The sequence below is a fragment of the Alternaria triticimaculans genome, assembly GCF_023758025.1.
Source record: "Alternaria triticimaculans strain BMP 0046 chromosome Unknown scaffold_10, whole genome shotgun sequence".
NCBI lineage: Eukaryota > Fungi > Ascomycota > Dothideomycetes > Pleosporales > Pleosporaceae > Alternaria > Alternaria triticimaculans.
The window spans coordinates 79,977-101,870 of NW_026055967.1; the positions used below are offsets into that span (position 1 = coordinate 79,977).

Consider the following 21,894-nt stretch of genomic DNA (forward strand, 5'->3'; position numbering starts at 1 on the left):
CTTGAGGAATTTCGAGGCTCCGAGATGTTTCGACAACCGGCCATTGAGCATAGAATCCGATGCAATTCTCTGCTTCGCATGGACAGTATTGAGTCTATCGAGAGTGACCACACTGGAGGGGCTGTCGCACCACATCAGCTACCCAAATACCGTTTGCCATAGCGGCGCGTCTCTTCAAACCAGTTTGCCGCGATAATCATTCCACACCAACGGCCCATCGACACGAAAGCATGTTACAGTGCATCACGACTCGGGGGTATATTTAAGCATACGTCTACCAGGAAAAGACGTGGCAGGGGGTGGGTGTCAGCTTGAGGCACTGTCAGGGAGCGCGAGGTGAAGAGAGGTGGCATTACGGATGTCGCTGAATTCAATAACATCGGGACAGCGACCAAGATTCCCACGACCCACGATCACTTTATACAATATGTGGCCTTGTAGACTTTCGGCAACATCTGTGCCAACTCACGCACCAGACATCAAGTCACACGGAATACGCATCGAGTCCATGTCTGGCTGTCGCAGTCAACTATTCATCAATCCAGTCCTCGTATATAAATCCCCGAGGTTCTGCCTCTCCTTTCTCTTATCCATCATACCAAGCACAGCAGCATCTAACAGAACAATTACTAGTACTTTTCAGCTTCCACTTGATACACAAAGCAATCGCAGCCAGCCCTAAACGTCTAAGCACCAAAACCCACACACATATCCGCCAAAACCCGCTCAACATCATGTTTCCAGGCGGCCGCTCGTACTATCCCTACCAGAACTCGCTTCAAGACGCAAACAACGGTGGCGGCTTTTACCCCGACCGCATGTATTCGCACCAGCCCGGAGCCCGTCGCGGCGAGACACGATACAATCAACTCCATGGCAGTGGCGACAGTGGTTGGAGTTATACCGGCGGTGGAAGGTATGGAAGGTTCGAGCCGTACGACAGGAGGGGCCCGCAGAGGCGGAGACGTTGATGGCAGGGGCAGGAAAGTGGTTAAGAGAGAGGAGAGATACCATTGAAATCCGGGAATGAGGAAAATTGGATATCATGAGAATCAATGACGATCATTTTTATTGTAATAGTTTCAAGCCTATGCTATCCGTACAATCACTGCGTTCAGTACAGCCTGAAGACTTCCGTAGTGTCCCTTCTCCGCATCAACCCTGTTTCGCAAAAGCCCAGATCTGCCGGAACTGAGGATACAATACTGGCACCGCGTTAGGTACAGCATTATACTCGGCATATCTCTTGATCGTCTCCATCTCTTCTCTCTCGATTTGGCTCTCTTCGATCGGTAAGTCCATTGTACTGCCGTTGCTTGTAGTGATGCGAGCGAAATATTCCACGTGACCTGGCGGATAAGTAGATGTTGTGCCGTTAACGAGGGGCGTTTTTGCAACAACTGTAGGTGGTGGCGTTGGCGGCACCGCCTGGTAAGGTGATTGATAGGGCTGGTGCGAAGACGGCTGAGGAGGAAGGGCGGGGGAGCTGGTTCTGCTAATACCGATGCTCAAGAAATGATTATCCGGAAGCTGCGAGGGCGCAACGCTTCCCAAAGCATACGAAGGCGTAGAGCTGGCTTCTCTAACAATGGGAGTAGGCTTGAGAGTCTCCTCACGACTAGCCGTTTCGCGATCTTCGGTCCCACTCATAACCTCGTCTTCGTCGGGAGCGGATGATTTCCTTGGGTTTCGTTTGGATTTCGATGGCTTCTTCGAAGTTGAGAGCGGCTGGTCGACTGGTGCCTTTATAGGAGAGTTTGCCGTTGACGTCGCATCTGGTTTGTTGGTTTCGGAAGCGTTCAGGTTTGCGGCTGCAGAGCGTCGGGTGGCTCGACGCGTTACCATCTGAGGTGGATCTTCTGTCCTTGTGACGTTCTCATCTTCTTGCTGAACTGGCGCTTGATCTGATGTGTCACTTCCTTGCTGCTCGGACTTCCTTGGGCGGCCGACTATCCTGCCGTGTTTACCCCGCTTACGGTCTCCAGACGTGGCAGTTGGCTCACTTTTTCTTTTGATGGACTTCCTAGAGTTAGGAGGTAGCTTGTCCAAGTTTGACGGTACTGGATCAGCCGCAGCTGCAAGAAGATACGCAGAGGCAGATCCCGAGCCAGACGCTACTTCCTCCTCCATCTCGGCCTCTTGCTCGTTTACGGCTGTAGGGGATGTAGCCAGATCAGTTGTGGATGGTACGACGATGTCAGAAGCTGGATTGACAGATGTGACATCTTCCACTCCATTCATCTCCTCAGCCTCATGGCTAGACACTGGAGGCGAAGGCGGCTGGACATCTGCCATCAGAGCTTCATCTCCGGCTGGTGCAGTCTCGGTCTTTTCGCCGACTGTGTTTGGTGCAGGTGATTCCTGTTTCTTCATATTTCTCAAGCCCGTACGGGGCTTGACTGCCTTTTTCGGCTTCTTAGCTTTTTTGGTCTCGGGCTCGACATCGTCCTTGGGTAGGTAGCGTCCATTTGGGCCGCGAACCTTACCCGCGCCCGCATCTCGTACTTCCGACTCTGCCTGCAAATCCTCACTGGGGTTGGAGCTGATGTTGCGCAATACGGTACCGCCTATGGGATTTGATAGAAGAGCGCCACTCTTGTCGTTAGGTGAGGTCTGGCCAAGAGCTTCCTCGGTTTTAGGCAAGCCTGATGGGGGTGGCTCGGTCTGAGACATTGCATGACTATCCGATTTTGAGGCGAGATCTAGCGTTTTTTTGTCAGCATAATGGAGGAAGCGGAAACGAAAGTGAGCCCTAAGATGTGGGGTGGAGTGAGGTAATCAAGTAAGGTGGGGTAAAACAGGCGGTCGTAACTTACGTGTCTCCTGCTGGCTGCTCTGTGAAGAAGCTGCAGAATTTTGAGACCGATGAGAAGGTACAGTCTGACTCTCAAAGCTCGGCTCTCCAGACGATTTGGAAGTAACGTTGGATGGAAGTGGTACAGGAGTCTGCTGTGTCGGACGTGGGTAAGTCTGCACGTATGGTTGGTACCGGCTAGGCTTGGTTGTACCAAACGGCACTTGGAGTTCTGGTCCTACGGAGGCTGTAATGGCAGAAGTCAGTATCTGCAGGCAGGATTGGGCGAGAGCTTACTTACCATCAGGTGTGACAAACCCGTGGGGCGGCTGCCCAGCTAGACAAGCTTTCTTCTGCAATCCGTCAATTGGGAACATGACTCCGGGAGCGGCTTCACCGCGCGCGTTATTTCGAACCATAGCTGATGACATCTCCTTGAAATGTAAGTCGAGGATTGGCCATTTGTCCTGGGTTTTGCCACTGAGAGACCGCACCCTACGGTAAGCCCTGTCCAATCTGCTGAATTCCTGTGCGGTACGCATCGGTTCTGTCAACGACGCGTTCCTGGGGGCGCTGAGGTATCTTTCCTGTATCCATGTAGCGAGCTCGACGTCATCCTGTGTTTCGCTATTGCACAGAACCTCGTGAATCTTCACTAGAGTTGGGATGTCGGCATAACCGAAGAATTCCTCAGGAAGTAGTGCTTCGGAAGCGACGTAATCAGCGGGATTGTATGGCATGCTGTATGTAGGCGCCATGGTCGTAGTGTTGACGAAAGCTGTTTTGGTTTGGGTGGAAGATAGGAAACAGCGTTGGGTGTGTGGGAGCCGAGCTATTGCGGACTTATCTGACCACGGTGACCGTGGAGTGAATACAGTTGAATAGATAAGGTGCGAGTGGGGGAAGTATTCAAGTCTTGTTATGGTCGCGCGACCCAAGTGAAGCCAGCGGTGAGGATTTTGACCGGGTAGCGGCCGGCGTCGGGCCCACGTGTGCGCCTGCGCAGTGCGAAAAGTGCAAGTGGACGTCGTTGGATCGGACCCAGGCGACTACTGTATGAGACTTGGTGGTAGTACTCGAGAATCTTGAGCAACTGGAGAGTTTAGAGCAAAAGGTGGGGAACGAATTGGTGACGGCGAGGGTGGAAGTCCGTGCCCAGTGGTGGTGTTCTAGAAATTCCGTAGCTTCGACGGAAACTTCAGAATGGCACAAAACCTGTCACCACCTTGGGAGCCAAAAAACTTGCCATTTATTACCCGGCACAACACGTCCAGTACCAGGTCCAGTGTACTGTAAATGTGACTCTTCAGGCATTTTCGTTGAGTGCAAAGAGATCTCGGGATGGTCCGCTGGTACCTGGCTACCTGGCTACCTAGTTCGAGCTTTCCCGCCGCAGCGCTGAGTGCCCGCGAACCTGGAACTTTCAACACATGAGCAGATGAGACCCTTAGAAGCGAAACCCTCAGACGTCTATTATATGACTAGCCACTATCAACACAATGGATATTCGCCAGCCTGAAGCTCATTATCTGCATCTCTATCTACCTAGGTAATCTCGGTTCTGAAAACCCCCACATACGCGCCAGAGCTCCTCTCCCCAGCCCATCATATCTTCCCTACGCAAATTCGCCTCCGAGCCCTGTTCCCAGGCCATTCCCCGCGACGTAACCATAGTTCTTGCCATGCTGAAAAGTAGCGGCCAAGCGTGGTCATCTACGTCGATACCGCGAGGCAACGCATCATGTATCGACTCTCTGAGGGTGTCTTCGCTAACGGATAGCGGGTCGTGATCATCGGCATGATTACGAATTTGATGGTAAAGATGGTTGCTTACATACCAGAGATCGCGAACGACGCGACGACAGCCTTCGAGTGTTAGGCGACTGTTTATACCAACGATCTCGCCACCGAAGAACAGATACTGCTCCGGTGCAGAATGCGTTCTGTTGGCTGTTCCACCTCTTCTATCACTTCGTGGCGCATCTCTGCCGCCCTGGTCTCGTAAAGCGCCGAACGGAACAAGTGACCAGCTTTCGGTCTCTTCCGCATCCCTTGTTGACATGAAAAGCTTGTTTCTATCGAACGGACATGTGTTTGCGCCTTCTTCGAACCATTGCAGTATGCATGGCTTACCGAAAATGTGCCCACAAGGACGCAGAAGAACCGGTTCGTGATCTTTGGTGTAACTATTCCAACAAATGTGGCAAGGATCTGCTGCGGAACATATCGCGACGGGTATCAAGTCATTAAGATATGCCTCCCGCAGGGGAAGTGGCGTGCTAACAGGCATCTCAAACGCTGATGTTCTTGGCTTTGGGTTGAATAGTTCACTACTGACAATGCATGTTAGGAGCTGGGGCTGAGGCTCTTATATTGGTATGAAGAACAAGCGTCCAAGAAGTGAGAGACACACCGGTGAGACGTTACAGGTGACTACTACGATTTGCTAGCCTGATACCTAATTACTGTGTTGGCTGAGACTTCGTCATATGCTACATAGCTCATGACGTAGCTATGTAGTTGAGACCGCGCAGCGGGTGTGCGCGCGACAGTAAGTCCACATCCTTGCTTCGTTCCGGAATCGGTATCAACACTGTGCTATATCGTTTCTAATGTTACAACCCCCGTGGGATAAGTAAGACCTCTGAAGCTCGTCCTGGGGTTTTAGGGTCGCAGCCACAGTTTACCGCTTCACTGCTTTGCTGACGCGGCGGCACTCGTCTCCTGGCTCTGCGCGCCGCTTTCGAGACATATCGCAGCTATCAGAGTAGTCTGGTCGGCATCCTGCAAGGGCCTGTGTCTTTGTCGGCTTGTAGCATGCTCGTATGGTCTGAGTGAGCTTTGGCATGGGGCTTGTCTCAGCCCGCGATATGATCGAAGTGCGTAGCGGAACCGGCGCGTTATTCTTCTGCAGCTGTTCCTTAGTTACACGGTGCCAAAATATCTTGGCAAAACGCGAACGAGCAGCTGGTGATGATGACGACCCTATTTGTAGACTTAGACTCAAAGAGCGATTTCGCCATTGAGATTGAAGCGTTCTCAGATCACTCTCGATCTCTGGATGGTCACTTGACACTACCCAGGCCCCAGGCTGGTCCGACAGTCGTATCTTGAAATTAGCGATTGGTGCCCCAACGGCAGTTGGTCCATACTTGGTTACAATGCTCCATGTGTCGTTCCGAAACCATTGCGCTATGTAAGACATGGGTACATCGCAGTACTCCTTACCTCCAGTCTCGCTGGCCGTCTTTCGATCTACCCATATCTTACGCATAAGAAGGTGAGTGCCTGGTCCCGACAAGTCTTGAGGGTTAATTACGGTGCCGAACATGAAGTGTTCCCAGCCATAGCCCCACTCAGCTTCTGGACAGTCAGCTCGGATGTGCGGCTCCCTTGTATTGCCCCGTCGCAATATTCCCACAGCATGGGTAATCTCATGTACGAGTGTTGCAGCGAAAAGGAAATCGTGCCGAAACTGCGCACATCGCGACGCGGCTTCGTATTCCCCAGTCGAATAAAACTTACGCAACCAGTCCGCCATTTCGATCCTACAAGAAAATTTGCGCTGGAATGCCGGACAACATGACGCGACATGGTGTGGACTTGCATTGTCCCGCAGTGAACGGGCGTATACTCGCTTCGCAGACGGTAGGAAGTGGAAGGAAACGCTGTGCCCAAGGCAATGCAAAGCCTCACGCACTCCGGCCAGATATTGACTGCGTTTCTCTTCGGACGCGTTCGCGAGCGGGTCTGAGAGATAAGTCTTCTTTGCATCGTTAACTATGCCTATCAAGTCGCGTCCGTATAGAAGCGGTACAAAGAAAGCGAGGACGGTGTCATGGCTGAGAAAATGTGATGCCAACCGAAGCATCTGCCGCATAGGCCCATTATTATCAAACCAACGCAACGTCGGATGGATTGGATTGCGCAAGTCTCCAGGCAGAACACTTTCGTCTTCTAGAAGTTTGAATCTGTCGTTTTTATTGCATGCTGCGATCAATCCGTTGATACCAGGGTTGGCTTCTGGGGCGACACGTTTCTGTCGCAGGGGCATCTGTTCCGTCATCGTTTGCGAATATGGAAAGGGTTTTTGCGCACCTGTACTCGTCATAATCCAATGAAGTATACATATTGGAGGCATGACCATTGTGGAGAGTCAACCACGACATAATGAGACAAAGCGGTGAGTCAAATGAACGACATGCCTGTCAGCTAGGAAGGAGGGTGGCCAAACTAGAACAATGCAGAAACAACACTTGGTTCCTAGAAGTTCGAGAAACATTGTGTTGAGCATGGGAAAGTCATCGTAAAAGAGACTGAACCACTGTGAACCAGGGTGGTGATCGGACGCATTGTGCAGCGATATCCATCGATTCTTCGGAGAAAATTCGGACAGTGGCATTTAGGTAAGTCGAAAAGTGAATGTGATAACGACCGCTCTGCGTGTGAGCACATGTGCCTGAACCAGCCGGAAGCTAATCTTTTAAACGTATTGAAAGAGTTGGCGCGCTTTATGGTAGATGCGTGGACAATAATGCTGTCGTTCCGAGCTCATGTGGGTGGCTGGGGCGCCTTCATATCTTCGCAACATGTCCAGGGAAACGATCCAGTTGGTACAATGCTGGAATAGCTTCGAGCTACTGCATGAGACTTGTGACAGACTATCGTTCTTGTCGTGAATGGAGTGCGTCATCGCAACGAGCTGCAGATGGAGGTAACAATCCAATTAATCTCTAATAGCGTCGTGCGCATACTAGGAACTTTAGAAGTAGCGAAGCCCGCGCTCAAAGAATGCAATGGTTTTGAAGACTGATGAATGTTGTGATGTTATGATGATCACAAAGTGAAGTTTCGGACGAAAGGACGGCAGCGAGATCGGGACGCGTCGAAAGGCTTGGCGTCATGTGCTGGCGTGTCTTAGCGTGTTCAGACGCGTTTGCCCCGCTGTTTGCTCTTCAGGGACCGTTGGTCACATCCAACACATTCAATCTCCTCATTCACCGTTACACGCACTAGCGACGAACAGCTGGCCAATGCTTCAATGCTCTCAGTCACACCATCCTGCAAACCCCGCCATCGCTAGTTCGCAAGCTGCATGCACCCGTGGGTAGCTCCCGCCTAACGCGTCAAATCAGCTTCTGCATACATCAATACATTGCCGCAGCATCTCACTCATAAGCATAACCTAGCAATGGACTGGGACGACTTCCATCGACGCGCCAAGCGTGTTGTACCACAACAGGAGCTCAAAGCACGCCGGTGCTGGATTGGTGTGCTCGATCACCGCAAGTCTACGCAGGATGACTTCAAGGAAACCGATTTCTTATGGATGATAGGCCACAATGTAAGCTCTATACCCTTCCCTGTTCCGGGATAACGATGTTTTGGCGGCGTCAATGCGCGCGGAATACACCTCGAATGCGCCGATGCAGTACCACGCCCATCCGCTGACCTGCTTCTAGAAAATTCCTATCAATAAGATTCAGGATACTTACGAGAAACGGCATGATCTTATTGGTGTTCGCATTAGTTACAAAGGCTGTGTCGTCGACCAAAGCGATATCGTCAAGTCATTCTTAGTGCCGGAAGACAGTGTCGTGGTCTTTAATGCCGTAGACCCGCTCAACGCAACGGTACAACATCAAACACAAGACCCTCCATCGCTCAGGGAAGAGCTCATTCAAGCCGAGATCCCGCGTCGGCACCAGGAGATTGAGTCTGGTCACGATGCTAAACAAACAGCAAACAATCATGTCAACCCTGGAACAATGGGAAGAGAACCACTACGCTATGGTGCTGAGACAGCCTCCATTTCCTCTCATGGTGCATCAGGCCATTCGGCAACTCAACATAATCCCAGCTTTGCTTCGCCGTTGACATCGAGGCATACCAGTACTTTGAGTAGCCGCGCACCTGCACTCGACTCAGATAGGTATCCGCCGTGGTCTCAATCACGGTCTCCTGTTCAATATTCTGTGCCAAACCGATCTCATCAGCTACCACGGCGCTCTTCTAGTGAACTAAGCACACCGTCAATTCCAGGGGACAATTTCCGCCAGGCAATTCCTCGACCAACCGCTGCTTCAGTTACGGAGGGTGCAGCGCAAGCTGCTCATCGTGAACCTACTGATGCGCGTCCTGCGGCACCATCGATGTGCCCAATGAACAATTGTTCCGCCGTCAAGGAGGAGAGACAGTCGCCAATCCCTTTGCAACATACGTCCCTTGCCCAAGATGGCCATGTGGAGCCAGAAAGCAGTTTTGACCCGGAAAAGATTTTCAACAGAGACGCCTCGCCGGAAAAAGATGTCCAAGAAGAGTTGGGCTCCGTTGATCGATGCATTCGCTCAGTCATTGAGCTACGAGACCCTGACATCCTTGAGGCTGGCGTTTCCACATCGCTCAAAGTTCTCGCAAGCCTTAAAGACAAGTTTCTAAAATACTCAGCATCTAATGCGGACGCTGCGGCATGGGTACAAGCCATTGAGAAGCTCATTCCCCAAGCGCAGCGAAAGCGCACTGTGGTCGGCGTAGTGGGCAATACTGGAGCTGGGAAGAGCAGCGTCATCAACGCTATGCTTGACGAAGAGCGGCTCGTACCTACCAATTGCATGCGTGCTTGCACTGCGGTGGTTACCGAGATCTCGTGGAACAGCAGCACCGACCCAGGCTCTAAATACTGCGCCGAGATTGAGTTCATCAGCCAGGCGGACTGGGAGAAGGAACTCACAGTTCTTTTGCGCGAGTTCCTTTCCGAGAATGGTTCTCTCTCGCGCGAGGCGCAGGATCCCAATTCTGATGCCGGTGTTGCATGGGCAAAGTTCCATTCCGTCTACCCGTCGGTCGCCAAAGATGCTTTAGGTGAATGCACCATTCCTTCGCTCATGTCCAAGCGATCCGTTGTCGACGTACTTGGAACTACCAAAAAGATACGCACGGCTAGACCGCAGTCTTTCTATCGAGAGCTCCAACGCTACGTGGATAGTAAAGAGAAAGTTGCCAAGAAGGACAAGAACAAGGAGAAGGTCTCCAAGCCAGCTTTCCAAACTGAGTACTGGCCCTTGATCAAGGTCGTCAAAATCTATACGAAGAGTCATGCGCTCTCGACTGGTGCAGTCATTGTGGATTTGCCGGGTGTTCATGACAGTAACGCTGCGAGAGCTGCTGTTGCTCAGGGTTATATGAAGCAATGCACTGGCCTTTGGATCGTTGCTCCTATCAATCGAGCTGTGGACGACAAAGCCGCTAAAACCTTGCTCGGAGACTCTTTCAAAAGGCAGCTCAAATACGACGGCGGCTTCTCCAGTGTTACATTCATCTGTTCGAAGACAGATGACATCTCTATCACTGAAGCAATCGACAGTCTCGGGCTCGAAGAGAATGTTGCAACGTTTGAAGAAGAACAGGAACGCCACGATGAGCAGATAAAGCAGATTCGGAGCAAGATTCAAGAGTTGAACGAATCGCGAGAGGTCTATAAGCTTGCGATGTCGAGCGCAAGTGAGGACATTGAGGTGTGGGAATCACTCCAGGAGCAACTGGACGACGGGAAATCTGTGTTCGCACCCCAAATCAAGACTCACAAGCGCAAGAAGGCCGTCTCGAATAAGCAGGCACGCAAAAGGAAACAGCTTTTCGATGACGATACGGATGATGATTTTGAGGATTCCGATTCCGATGAGTCTAGGAGCGACGATGAAGTCACATTCCAGGGAGAAAGGAAGCGGCTATCCGAAACTGACATCAAAGAGAAACTGAAGGAGCTAAAGGAAACGAAGAAGAACGCTAGGCGAGAAGGGATAGCAATCAAGCACTCTATGGACGACTTGAAACCTCAAATACGAGAACTGGAAGCAAAGAAGGATGAAATCAAAGCTGAGATCAGCCGCATCTGTATTGCAGGCCGAAACCAGTACTCCAAATCGGCTATTCAGCAGGATTTCGCTGCCGGCATCAAGGAAATCGACCAGGAAAACGCGGCCGAAGAAGACGAAGACAGCTTTAATCCCGACGAGGAGATGCGCGACTACAGCCAGGTTGCTAGGTCTCTGCCAGTCTTTTGCGTCAGCAGTCGCGCGTACCAGAAGATGTGCGACCGAATGCAAAAAGACGATGAAGTGCCCGGATTCCTAACACCCGAAGAGACAGAAGTGCCCCAACTTCAGAACCATTGTAAGAAGCTTACTGAAGGCGGACGCATCCAAACTAGCCGCGCGTTCTTGACCAGCGTTTGCCAGATATTAACCACTTTCAACCTCTGGATGTCCAACCACGGGGCGGGTTCGAAGATGACGGACGAGGAAAAGCGCAAGCAGGCCAGCTACCTAGGGCGGCGGCTTACTCAGTTAACGAAAGGATTAGAGGCAGCCATTGGTGCTTGCATCAAAGAGATGCGATCTGAGATGAAGACACAAATCTTCGACAAATGCCCAGAGCTCATCAACAAGGCCATTGAATCTGCACCAGCTACAGCACATGCTTGGGGTTACAAGGATCAAGGTGGCCTAGCGTGGGGATCCTACAAGGCTGTCGTTCGTCGCGACGGCGTTTATCATTCTTCTGCGGCCGGCCACCGTGACTTCAACTCCGATCTTGTGGATCCCATCATCAAGCAACTAGCAACGGGTTGGGAGCGAGCCTTCCAGACGCGCCTTCCAAAAGCATTTGATGCGTATATCGGCAATTCAGGCACGCTTCTTCACAAGTTTCATGAAGCCATAGAAGAGCGTGCGAGGACCAGCGGCGTTGGCCTGGCGAATCTCTCAATCTTAAAAACACAGGTCTGCAACTACGAGCAGCTATTCAAGGATCTTGGGGTTACGCTCATCACTCAAATGAACGAACTCCAGCGGGAAGCGAACCGTGACTTCAGCCCTTGTATCGCAGGCATCATGCATGACGTATACGATGTGTGCACAGAAGAGCGTGGCGCTGGATCTTACAAGCGCATGAAACAACACATGGAAGATCATGTGGAGCGGGAGCGACACAGGATGTTCCATGAAGCCATCGCCACAGTCAACAAGCACCTTGATGACATGTGTAAAGCACTACAAGAGTCAATGGAAACCAAGGTTGATGAGATTTTCGTGCAAATGGACAGAGACTATACCCGAGTGCTTGGTGGCGCGGCTGGCTGTCAGCCCCTTAATCTGCAATCAAAAGAAGAGAGGGAGATGAGGTTGGAAATCAGAGAGATCTTGGCAGGCATCGATGCGCATTTTGAGCCCATCGCTCGCGGCGTCATCTTAGCAGAGAAAGACGCAGCAAACAGTACAGCCGAGGGAGAAGAGCAGATGGACGTTGGCATGGAGGACGACCGCAGCATCGTTGACTCCGCACAGGACTCCGTCGAGGAGGACGTTGATGAGGCAGCTCCGATGGAGACTGAGTCATCTATGTCCAAGAACGGTGGCGACCATGTCGACCGGCGTGCCCGAGTCGACGACGAGGTAGATGAGGAGATGTAGGTGTGCTCACGACACAGCATCATCTCAGCCGTCGATATCCGTATTGCTTCATGGTTCGCTGCTTTATACCCCAGGCGTTAGTCGATTTGTCAAGCGGGCGTTCAAGATAGTAGGGTTCCTTCCCCGAATCAGTTGATATGAAGGGCCTGGTTAAGTTGACTCGCGAGCACATGCGAGAGGAACTGGTCTATTTCGGTGATGATACGAGAGGAACGAGCGATCTTTCTTGCAATTTCAGTCGGTACTTCTCCGGTGCACATGGTGTCTTTAGCCACTCAGTTCTGGGCCGGGTGGAGAAAGGGATACTTGGTGTCAGTGCGTTACCAATGCAGTCTTCAAAACATCTCCATGAACGTGCACTTGTGAAATTGAACCCATCGGTAATGTATCAGCATCTCATACAAAGAAAAGCCGCACACTCTGGAGCCTACATCAAGATGAAAACACGCAAAGTAAATGATCCAACGTCAATGTAGGTTCTAGCGTGTTCACTTTTCCCCAGAAGAAGGTGTTAGAGTCAACAAGTCTTTTGTTCAAGCGCTCCTGAGCGTCTATTGTCCTCAACCAAACTCCGTAAACGCCGCGTCGTTATGCCATGCCCGATACCAATGTATTGCCACATCTAATCGTCCCACTCCTCGTCCAGGTTGTCTATTAACCTATCCTCGTCTTCATTCCTTCGTCCCCTCCGTCCGCTATCCTGGCCGAGCGAGACGCGACTGTAGCCCCGGCGGGAAGGCATGAAGCGCGCACACGACGAAGTAAGAATGATGAACATGTCCTTCACGATGTCAGCAACACCAACAAGACATTCGAGCGTCTGTCATCACCACCGGGCGCTACTACTACTCCTTCTACGACAACAGCGGAGTAGACTTACAGAGAAGAAGCGCCAGATGCCTGCCCACATGGCGTAGTTGGGCAGCTGTCTCCATCCGCGCTGGTGCATGACGGTGCGTTGGTAGACACAACCACCTGCAAAGTATACGGCTACGGCGATCATAACGATGACACCGAAGACGCCGCCGGGGCCTAGTGCTTGGGTATCCTGGTGTACGCCGCCGCATGCGAAGGGTGAGCGGCCTTCGAAAAAGTACGAGCAGTCGTCTACCGCCGCGACGAAGGACACACTTGTTTTCGCGAGCGGGTCATTATCGCAAAGCAGAGAGATGATGGTAGTCTTGCGGCGCTCAGTCTTCTTTGAGCCTTTCTTTTTGTCTCCGTCATCCTTGTCATCGTCATCGTCGCCGTCAATGATCTCGCGGGTGTCAAGAGAGGTGGGTTCGAGCGTGCGCTTGGATTTCGAGGACAGATCTGGGCAGAGCGAACCTCCGGTGTAGTTCAGAATGAGTTTGCGACCGCGGAAGATAGGTTCTGAGTTCTCGAGACTAGAAATCGCAAGGTGTCAGCATTGCGCTTCAATGAATCCTTCAGCCTGGTCGTGAACGAGCATCTTGAGCGCCTTCATCTATCCCCACTTCATAGAGTGTGAGACTCACCCAATAGCCCATTGCCTATCTCCTCTCTCGTAGAATGCGCTGACGTTCTTCCAAAGGCCCTTGTCTAGATCTTGCACCTTGTCCAGCTCCTCCACTACAGGTCCACAGAAGTTGATTGTGAAGTTGGCATTGTAATCGTAGCCCTTGGCATGCCAGCTGCCTTCTTCGCCCTCCTTCTTGCTACTCTTCTTGCCATCCGACTCCGATGGTGGCTGGCGGCGCATAGGGTTCAGGTCGAAGAAGCGCTCGGACGTGGGAGAGATGACGGTACATGGCTTGAGCTGTTTGTCCGAAGCGGCCGCTGCGAATGGGCCCGACGCTGCCAGAAGCAGGAGCGAGTAGAGTAGGGATATCATCGCGTAGTTGATCGGCGCACTACGCACTATGAGGGTCGAGGCGTGGTGACGGTGAAGGTGGAGCTGATACGATTGTCCATCTTCGCAACACGTTGACTTCCGGCGCCGCGCCTTCCATGTCGAGTGCCTTGCAGCGGCAGTAACGACGGGCGGTAGCGCCCAAAGCAGTTAGCGCGGCCAAGATGGCGTGTGCGCGTCATTACGGCTGCAATGGAATCCGAGATCCCTTTCATCGTCTGATGCGCCCAGCCTCATTCATTGCTATATAGGACACTGCACCCGTGGCTGTCTTTGGTTCAGGCGGCGCGACAATCACCCTCGGCGAAGACAACAACTGCGACAAGGAACCTTGTTGTGAAGACGCGACCGGACCCCTATTCCTCGAGCTCCCTCATTCGGCGGATCTAGCCGGAACGGAAAGAGCTGGAGAACGCGACAATTCGACATTGAAAACATGTCGAAAGCGAAGACTGACAAGGCGACTAAGTCGCTGGCTGAAGAGCCTCATGGCTATGAGTTTCTAGGACCGTAAGTCCATCCACAACTTCTGCGCGCCCTGACGATCACAACGCTAACCTCGTTCCAGCCCTGGAGCTTTCATCATCTCCTTCGGTCTTCCAGTTTTGGTGTACGTCTTCACGTTTCTGTGCAATGACATCTCTGGATGCCCGGCGCCTGTCCTTCTCCACCCCTACAGCTTCACTCTCGAGCAGCTGAAGAAGGAGGTAGGATGGACTGGCTTCTCGGGTCTACTCAACACCCAGGCTTTCCTTGGTACGCTGGCCTACTATTTCCTGAGTCTGTTCCTCTACCGATTCCTTCCTGGCCAGGAAGTTGAGGGTACCGAGCTCAGGAGCGGCGGAAGGCTCAAGTACAGGTTCAATGCCTGGAACTCAGCCCTCTTCATCATGACTCTTCTCGCTGCCGGTACCATCTCCCAGGGTGCCGAGTTCCCCGTCTGGACCTTTATCACCGACAACTACGTTGGGATCCTGACAAGCAACATTCTCATTTCCTACTTCTTGGCCACTTACTGCTACGTCGCTTCTTTCAGTGTCAAGCACCCCAAGGATCCATCTATGCGCGAGCTTGCTGCCGGTGGCCGTACCGGCAACATGCTCTACGACTGGTTTATCGGACGTGAGCTGAACCCTCGTGTCAACATGCCCATCTTCGGCGAGGTTGATATCAAGGCTTGGTGCGAGCTTCGCCCCGGAATGCTGGGATGGATCATTCTCGACTTGGCCTTCATCATGCAGCAATACCGCAACTTCGGCCGCGTCACTGACAGCATTCTCCTCGTCACCATCGCCCACACCGTGTACACATTCGACGCACTGTTCATGGAGCCTGCTATTCTGACTACCATCGACATCATCGCCGACGGCTTTGGTATGATGCTTTCCTTCGGTGACCTTGTTTGGGTACCCTTCACCTACTCCATCCAAACCCGCTATCTGTCCAACTACCCCGTTGATCTCGGTCCCGTTGGTATCGCTGGCGTGTTGGCTGTCCAGGGTATCGGATACTACATCTTCCGCTCTGTAAACAACGAGAAGAACCGTTTCAGGACCGACCCCAACGACCCGCGTGTCAAGCACCTCAAGTGCATCGAGACAGCCGCAGGTTCCAAGCTTTTGATCAGTGGCTGGTGGGGTATGGCGCGTCACATCAACTACCTTGGCGACTGGTTCATGAGCTGGAGCTACGTTCTACCCACTGCCATGTCCGGTTACCTCATCAAGAACGCAGCCCAGTCTCCCATCACAGCAGCTCAAACCGATGCCTACTTCTACCAGAACAGTTACGGAAAGTACGCCGTCCCTGGTGAGGCCAAGGGCTGGGGTATGATCTTCACCTACTTCTTCATGGTCTACTTTGCCATCCTGCTTATCCACCGTGAGCGTCGTGATGAAGAGAAGTGCCGCAGGAAGTACGGCAAGGATTGGGACCGCTACGTCGAGCTTGTCCCTTATAGGATCGTACCTGGCATCTACTAGAAGGTCTCTTCCAAGACTTCTGATTGGATGTCAGAATCAGGGTGTAACGCTACCGCTTCGCGCGGTTGAAGACGTGCACCCGTTATGTTTATTTTTGTATTTATATCTGGAGGCTTAGGATGGAATGCTACCGCAAGTTCGGTTGAAGACATACATCCATGTATCATTATTGGGGAGGAAGATGGAATGCTACCGCACGGCCGGTCAAAGACATACATCCTGGAGAGCGTGACTGAAGTTGGAGAACGGCTGCAACGCTATCGTGAAGACGATTGAAGACGTGCGCCGAAAATGTAGGGACAGGTAGATGGACATGTAGCGCTATCGCTCTCGAGCGATCGAAGACGAACATGCCAACTTACAATAATGTTTATTCACATGACGTAAGCCGACCATGCCATGGAAGATGTGTTGCAAGAAGTTGAGAATACATTGATACTAATAACTAAAGTCGTGCTGTCCAGCAGCGTATAAAGCAGGTCATTCCTTCATCATCCCACGTCATTCCCGTCATAAACCGTAGTTAGAAAGGACAGAAATCGTAACATCATCGAGAGCATGAGCAAACCATAATCATGATCGTAAATGTGATCACCTAACAGCCGCACCCTTCCGATACGTCTTCGTTTTCTCATCCCATCCATCATCCCCCGCTCTCCTACTCCCCCGATGACTCCTCCTCTCACTCCCAGCATAATCGCTCTTACTCCTCTGATCGGCATACTTCCTCCCGCCGTAGCCACCCAGCACCAATCCGGCTGCTGTGCCCAAACCAGGGAAGATCACATCCCCGATGATCGTGCCTGCGCCAGCGCCGAGGAACGTGTCTCTGTTCTTGTGCTTGTCCTCATGTGCCTTGTCAAACGAGTGTGATTTGCGTGGCTTGTGTCTGCGTTCGTTGCGCGAGCGATCGCGGTCGCGAGAGGTGGAACGGTCGCGGGTAGAGTGGCTGTGATGGCGATGATGCCTGCTGCTGCTGCTGTGCCGGGGTGGGGAGTAATCGTCAGAGTCGGACATGGAGCCTAGACTTGTGCTGCGGTCGGAGTCTTGATCTGCGAAGCGCACGCGCGCGGGTTGCGAGTGGCTTCTGTAGGGTTGAAGAGGGGCGCCGAAGTAGCCGTTGTTTTGGGGCATCGGCCGTTGGGGTGGGTAGTAGCCGCCCGCTGGTGGTGTTTGGGGGTATGGCGCTGTCATAGCTTGAGCGTTTTTCTTCTCTGGGTAGTACTGGTGTTGGTGTTGTTGTTGAGGTGGATAGCCATGAGGCTGTTGCGGCGGGGCCTGGGGATATGCTGAGTATGATGGTGGTGGCGTGTTCGCATATGGAGGATTGCTAACGTGTGGTCGTGGAGGTTGCGCAGGTGGTTGTTGGTATTGTGGCGGCTTTGGTGGCTGCGGTGGATATGGATTTGGCGGGTGGCTGCCTGGCAGTTCATGCGCAGCCGCTGTACCTAGATAATATTCTTGCGCTGCCATCTCTTGTAGTCTCTTGGAGTGTTTGCTGGTAACGTTATTTGTTTAGAGGAAGAAGGTACGACTGGAAATAAATGTAGGTACGAAATGGATGAAGGTGCAAAATGCGAGACAAGAAGATCACAAGGCCTTGGCTAAATAAATACCAAGAGCGCGTGCAACTGTCACCAGTCCGTAGAAAGTACGACGTTGATACGTCATTCGATCAACGGATCTGCTTCGGGAACGCTTAGCATGCAGCTCGGCCTGTCCGGGGAGCTCGGCAAGCTTGTCAGCACGAGGCTCACATAAGGTTGATCTATGGCGAAGTCCGGAGGGAACTTCCGGCACCTTCTTTGCGCGACGGAAAGCTGACGTGATGAAGAAAAACGAAGAAACGTTGACTCAGAAAAGGTCATGGGTACGCTATTAAAAAGTGGTACTAATGCCCGCGGGCTGTTGGGGTATCGATCATGAAAATGTGTCTATGTTGTGTTCGACGCAACGCCACAACTAGACCAAACGCCAAGAAGGAAAGGGAGGGTCCCGCTCCAATGAGCGTTCTCAGCCTCGCTGGCTGCGCAACACAAGGCGCTGGGCAGATTCCTCAGGATTTCGTCGCCACTCCTGTGGTCACGAGCGGAATATTCTGCGCTTCTTCGTCGTCTCGCTGGTCTCCATAATCCCTACGCATGGGCACACCTTCGACCTTCTTGACGTTTTTGCCCTCGTGCCACATCATGATGCCTGCAGCACCCGCCACTCCGCATCCCAGAGCCACGAACAGACCAGTAGCCCAGGAAGGCCGGTCGATGCGATTATAGTGCCACATGTAGAAGCATAGAACCACCTGGAAGAAAGTATTCCATACATTCATCCATATGACGAAATCCATCTTCCAGCTCTTAGTGGGTGGGGCGCGAATCGCCGTGGGCGGTGGGTCGGGGATCATCTGGACGGGAATTGGTACAGCTGGATCTTCCGGATCGACGACGGTTGCGCCTGCTTTGTCAGGCAGCCGATCTGAACCTGGAAGCCGAAACCATCCCCGATGTATGCCAGCAAGACGTCTGATGCCCGTCTCCGTGCGGGCTGATCCTCCGATTCTCCAACAAGCCCAGTAGTATAGATCGCGGAACCTCCAAGGCGCGAGACCAAATCCTGTGACGCAGAAAAGTGCGTTGAGGATTTGCGAATCGTACTCGACCCACTTCCGGCGCGGGGAATTGATGTCGTCACAGGTAGGTGTACACATGGCGGGTGCGGCGTTACAGAGTAGGAGGAAGAGCATACCGCCCCAGGCGACAACGTTCAGACCGTAGAGCGTGATGAGGAAGCCGGCGGGTGTGAGGAACCACTTCCAAAAGCCTTTAAGCCCGATCATGAACGATTTCTTCCACGGCAACTTGGGAGGTGGTACGTAGCCGTTGGCATACTGCGCCATAATTAGCATGTTTGTCTGGACGGTGGAGGAGAAGACGTACCCGTCCTGATGATGTCCGTTTTGGCTGCTGCGGCCTATCGTCGTCAAAGTGCTCTGTCGCGGATTCGGAGCCGTGCTTTGATTGTCTGCCGGTATTGGGCCGCTCGTCGTAGCCATCGTATCCCGCAACTTGTCTTGTATCCTCTTCAGCTAGAGCAGGAAAGGCTTCGGTGTTCAATGCATTGCTCGACGAGACCTTGCGTTGACCACCGAAAGACGGACGCTCAGATTGATCTATCGGTGATGCTGCGTTGGTGGAAGCTCGCGACCGCTGCTCGCCCTGGCTTGTTCGTGAACCTGCTCTCTTCCGTTGCGAGTCTTCGTTCCATCCGTCAGAACCAAATGAGCCCTTTCTGATGTCCGTTATCGAAGGTGCTTTGGCGGCAGTCGTTCCTGCGGCAGCCCACATGCCGGGCGGCGGGTTCACGTCCATCAATTTACCAGTCGCGGTACGGATCTTGTTCGAGACGATGGAGGCATTGGTGGAGGTTCGTTCGCGCGTCTTGGTTGAGGGCGACTCTGCGGTAGGGCTCGCTGCATTGGGGTTGCGAATGCCCTCAGGCTGAGGGAACGGCACTGGCGTTGGTACGTTGCTATTCGGGGAAGCCATGACTGGTGAGAGTGAAGTGCACGCTCGCGCTTGTTTTGTAGGGGATTCGCCCCGTTGAAGCGCGTGTGCGGTTCGACGTGTCAGCCAAGTGGTTGATCGTTGGTACGATTGGCAATGACACAGTGCCTTGGCGAGATCCCTGCTTTCCGTTCGCTATCACTTGGGCCGGTATAGGGGTGCTTGTATGAAACCGGCTTCGAAGAATAGCAGGAGCCGTCTGAAAATCGACATGGTTGCGAGTGCTGGGCACCCAAGGTTATATGGTGTTGGCGCTGGCGTGGAGGGAAGGAGACGGCCTAGATTGTTGTAGACGCGGCTCCTGCCAACCCCAGACCCACTGACGTGCAGCGCGTATAAGCCACCGTTAGATGCCCGGGTGGCTATACGAATACGCGAGAGGTACTTCGCCACACGTAATGGCGTCGCAGTCCGCGCGTCACGGTTAGGCTTGCGAGATACATTAGAGTCTTGGGTGATTATTGTTCTTCGTTTATGTATCGTATTCAGCAGAGTTTTACTGCGAATGCACCTTTCTACAATGGTCCCATCGTTCGAGTGCATGCAGTATTGGCAACCGGAGTCGCTCCGACGCGCACCAACGCAGCCGTCGCATTGACAACACAAAACAAACAACTGATTTGAACAGTCTGACACCCTCGTTCTCAACCCAGTACTCACAAGAAAGCCAGAGCGCCGGCAATAGCGACAACGACGGGCATGTCGCGACCCCTCGCTGCGGCAGCGTTTTCTGTCTGCTCTGGTAGACCAGAGCTAGTCGCACTCGCGGCCGAGCCAAGGCTCGAAGAAGGCGTGTCAACAGCGCCGCTAGAGATGGGAGTCTCGCCCTCAGGAATTGACATGGCGCCAGTGGAGTCTTGAGGGGGGATTGATACGTCCGTTACAGTGGGCATAGGAACAGGCGTTGTGACGACGGAGATGCCAGACTGTGGTGGAATTGACACGTCCGTCACGGTGGGCATGGAAACCGGAGGGATGACGGACACGTCCGTTACACTGGGCATAGAAACCGGGGGAACGCTCATCATGCTGCCGGTGCCTACTATTGTTAAACACATTGCGCGACAGGCCGAAGAGGATGTACTTACATGCCGGGCATGGAGGCTGAACGCACTCCATGTAGCACGACCATGGGTCGACATCATCAGTAGCGGTCTGAGTCTGAATAGTATACAGTGCTTCAGACTCCGGCGTAGGACTGACGAATGGCGAGGTCGCGACTGAGGGTGTATCGTCTTGGGCAACGGCAACGCTAGCCAGAAGCAGAAGTGTGGGGATGGAGATTGCTGCGAGCATGACGACGGTCTTGCGAAGATGGTTGAATGTTTCTTGGAAGTTTCGAAGGAGTCTTGAACTGCGAAAATAACCCAACTGCACAAGCTATAAGAATGGACGCTGTCTGCTGCCTAGGCCGCGTCGCCCCTTCCCATAGTCGCTCGGCAGCCTTCGCGTGACTGGCGGGGTGTTTTTTGAGATCTTCGCTCCTTCCACAACCGAGTAGCTTCGTCGACGTGCGAAACCTTGCACCACCAATAGTCCCCCAGCACTTCTCCGCGCCCAGCCTCCAGTATGACGACAGTCGCCGTAAAGACAGAGATGAAACGTGCCGTTGCGCCCGCCGCGCTGCAGACGTTCGTATCAATCGCTCCCGAGGCAGCCGCAGCATCAAGCCACCTTCCGAATGAGTTATCGCTCGCCCGCCAGATACTGCACAACCTCCAGTACCAGCACTATTGGTCCGACCTCCACGTACACACGCACTCACCGACTACTCACGAGCCCCTTCCCCGCCCGCTGGTCTCTGGGCTGCCCCCGCGCCGCCTCTACGTACACCCCGACGAGCAGGTGGAGCTGCTGAAGAAGGCCGACCGCGAACGGAAGGCGCGCGCCGAGGGCGAGGCAGGTGGCTTGGAGGTCAAGGCAGAGCCGGAGCGCGAATGGATACTGCCCACCAGGCTGAACGAGAAGTGGACGCTGCGTCGGCTGGCCCAGGTCTTCGATGCCATCACCATGGTCCCGCCGGCAGCAGACGCGTCGACAGTAGAGGGGGACCGCCCTACCAACCCGTGGAGAACAACCAAGCGCGTACTATTAGCGTCGGTGGACACGGACAGCACAGTCGTGTACTACATTGTGCACGATGGCGTCGTGAAGCCCCGCCAGAACTGAACAAGGCGTTGCGCCAGTTGTCGCACACATCTACTATCGCAGCACA

General features: G+C 53.1%; 7 protein-coding genes across 7 annotated transcripts; 3 read left to right on the top strand and 4 right to left on the bottom strand.

The window, feature by feature from the left end:
- Positions 1–1,155: 1,155 nt before the first annotated feature.
- Positions 1,156–3,552, bottom strand: J4E78_006907 (uncharacterized protein; the record flags this gene model as incomplete). The annotated part of the gene is made up of 3 exons (XM_049367517.1): positions 1,156–2,702; positions 2,817–3,041; positions 3,096–3,552. 3 exons carry the CDS (start codon positions 3,550–3,552, stop codon positions 1,156–1,158), a joined length of 2,229 nt encoding a protein of 742 aa, XP_049220487.1.
- A 4,433-nt stretch (positions 3,553–7,985) lies between these two features.
- Positions 7,986–12,264, top strand: J4E78_006908 (uncharacterized protein; the record flags this gene model as incomplete). Its single annotated transcript, XM_049367518.1, has 3 exons — positions 7,986–8,138; positions 8,257–8,686; positions 8,837–12,264. 3 exons carry the CDS (start codon positions 7,986–7,988, stop codon positions 12,262–12,264), a joined length of 4,011 nt encoding a protein of 1,336 aa, XP_049220488.1.
- Positions 12,265–12,886: 622 nt separating this feature from the next.
- On the bottom strand, positions 12,887–14,119 carry J4E78_006909 (uncharacterized protein; the record flags this gene model as incomplete). Its single annotated transcript, XM_049367519.1, has 3 exons — positions 12,887–13,045; positions 13,145–13,652; positions 13,764–14,119. 3 exons carry the CDS (start codon positions 14,117–14,119, stop codon positions 12,887–12,889), a joined length of 1,023 nt encoding a protein of 340 aa, XP_049220489.1.
- Positions 14,120–14,573: 454 nt separating this feature from the next.
- On the top strand, positions 14,574–16,119 carry J4E78_006910 (Delta(14)-sterol reductase; the record flags this gene model as incomplete). The annotated part of the gene is made up of 2 exons (XM_049367520.1): positions 14,574–14,647; positions 14,706–16,119. 2 exons carry the CDS (start codon positions 14,574–14,576, stop codon positions 16,117–16,119), a joined length of 1,488 nt encoding a protein of 495 aa, XP_049220490.1.
- A 2,056-nt stretch (positions 16,120–18,175) lies between these two features.
- On the bottom strand, positions 18,176–19,661 carry J4E78_006911 (uncharacterized protein; the record flags this gene model as incomplete). The annotated part of the gene is made up of 2 exons (XM_049367521.1): positions 18,176–19,003; positions 19,053–19,661. 2 exons carry the CDS (start codon positions 19,659–19,661, stop codon positions 18,176–18,178), a joined length of 1,437 nt encoding a protein of 478 aa, XP_049220491.1.
- Positions 19,662–20,335: 674 nt separating this feature from the next.
- On the bottom strand, positions 20,336–20,975 carry J4E78_006912 (uncharacterized protein; the record flags this gene model as incomplete). The annotated part of the gene is made up of 2 exons (XM_049367522.1): positions 20,336–20,718; positions 20,768–20,975. 2 exons carry the CDS (start codon positions 20,973–20,975, stop codon positions 20,336–20,338), a joined length of 591 nt encoding a protein of 196 aa, XP_049220492.1.
- Positions 20,976–21,248: 273 nt separating this feature from the next.
- On the top strand, positions 21,249–21,848 carry J4E78_006913 (uncharacterized protein; the record flags this gene model as incomplete). The annotated part of the gene is made up of 1 exon (XM_049367523.1): positions 21,249–21,848. One exon carries the CDS (start codon positions 21,249–21,251, stop codon positions 21,846–21,848), a length of 600 nt encoding a protein of 199 aa, XP_049220493.1.
- Between the last annotated feature and the right edge of the window lie 46 nt (positions 21,849–21,894).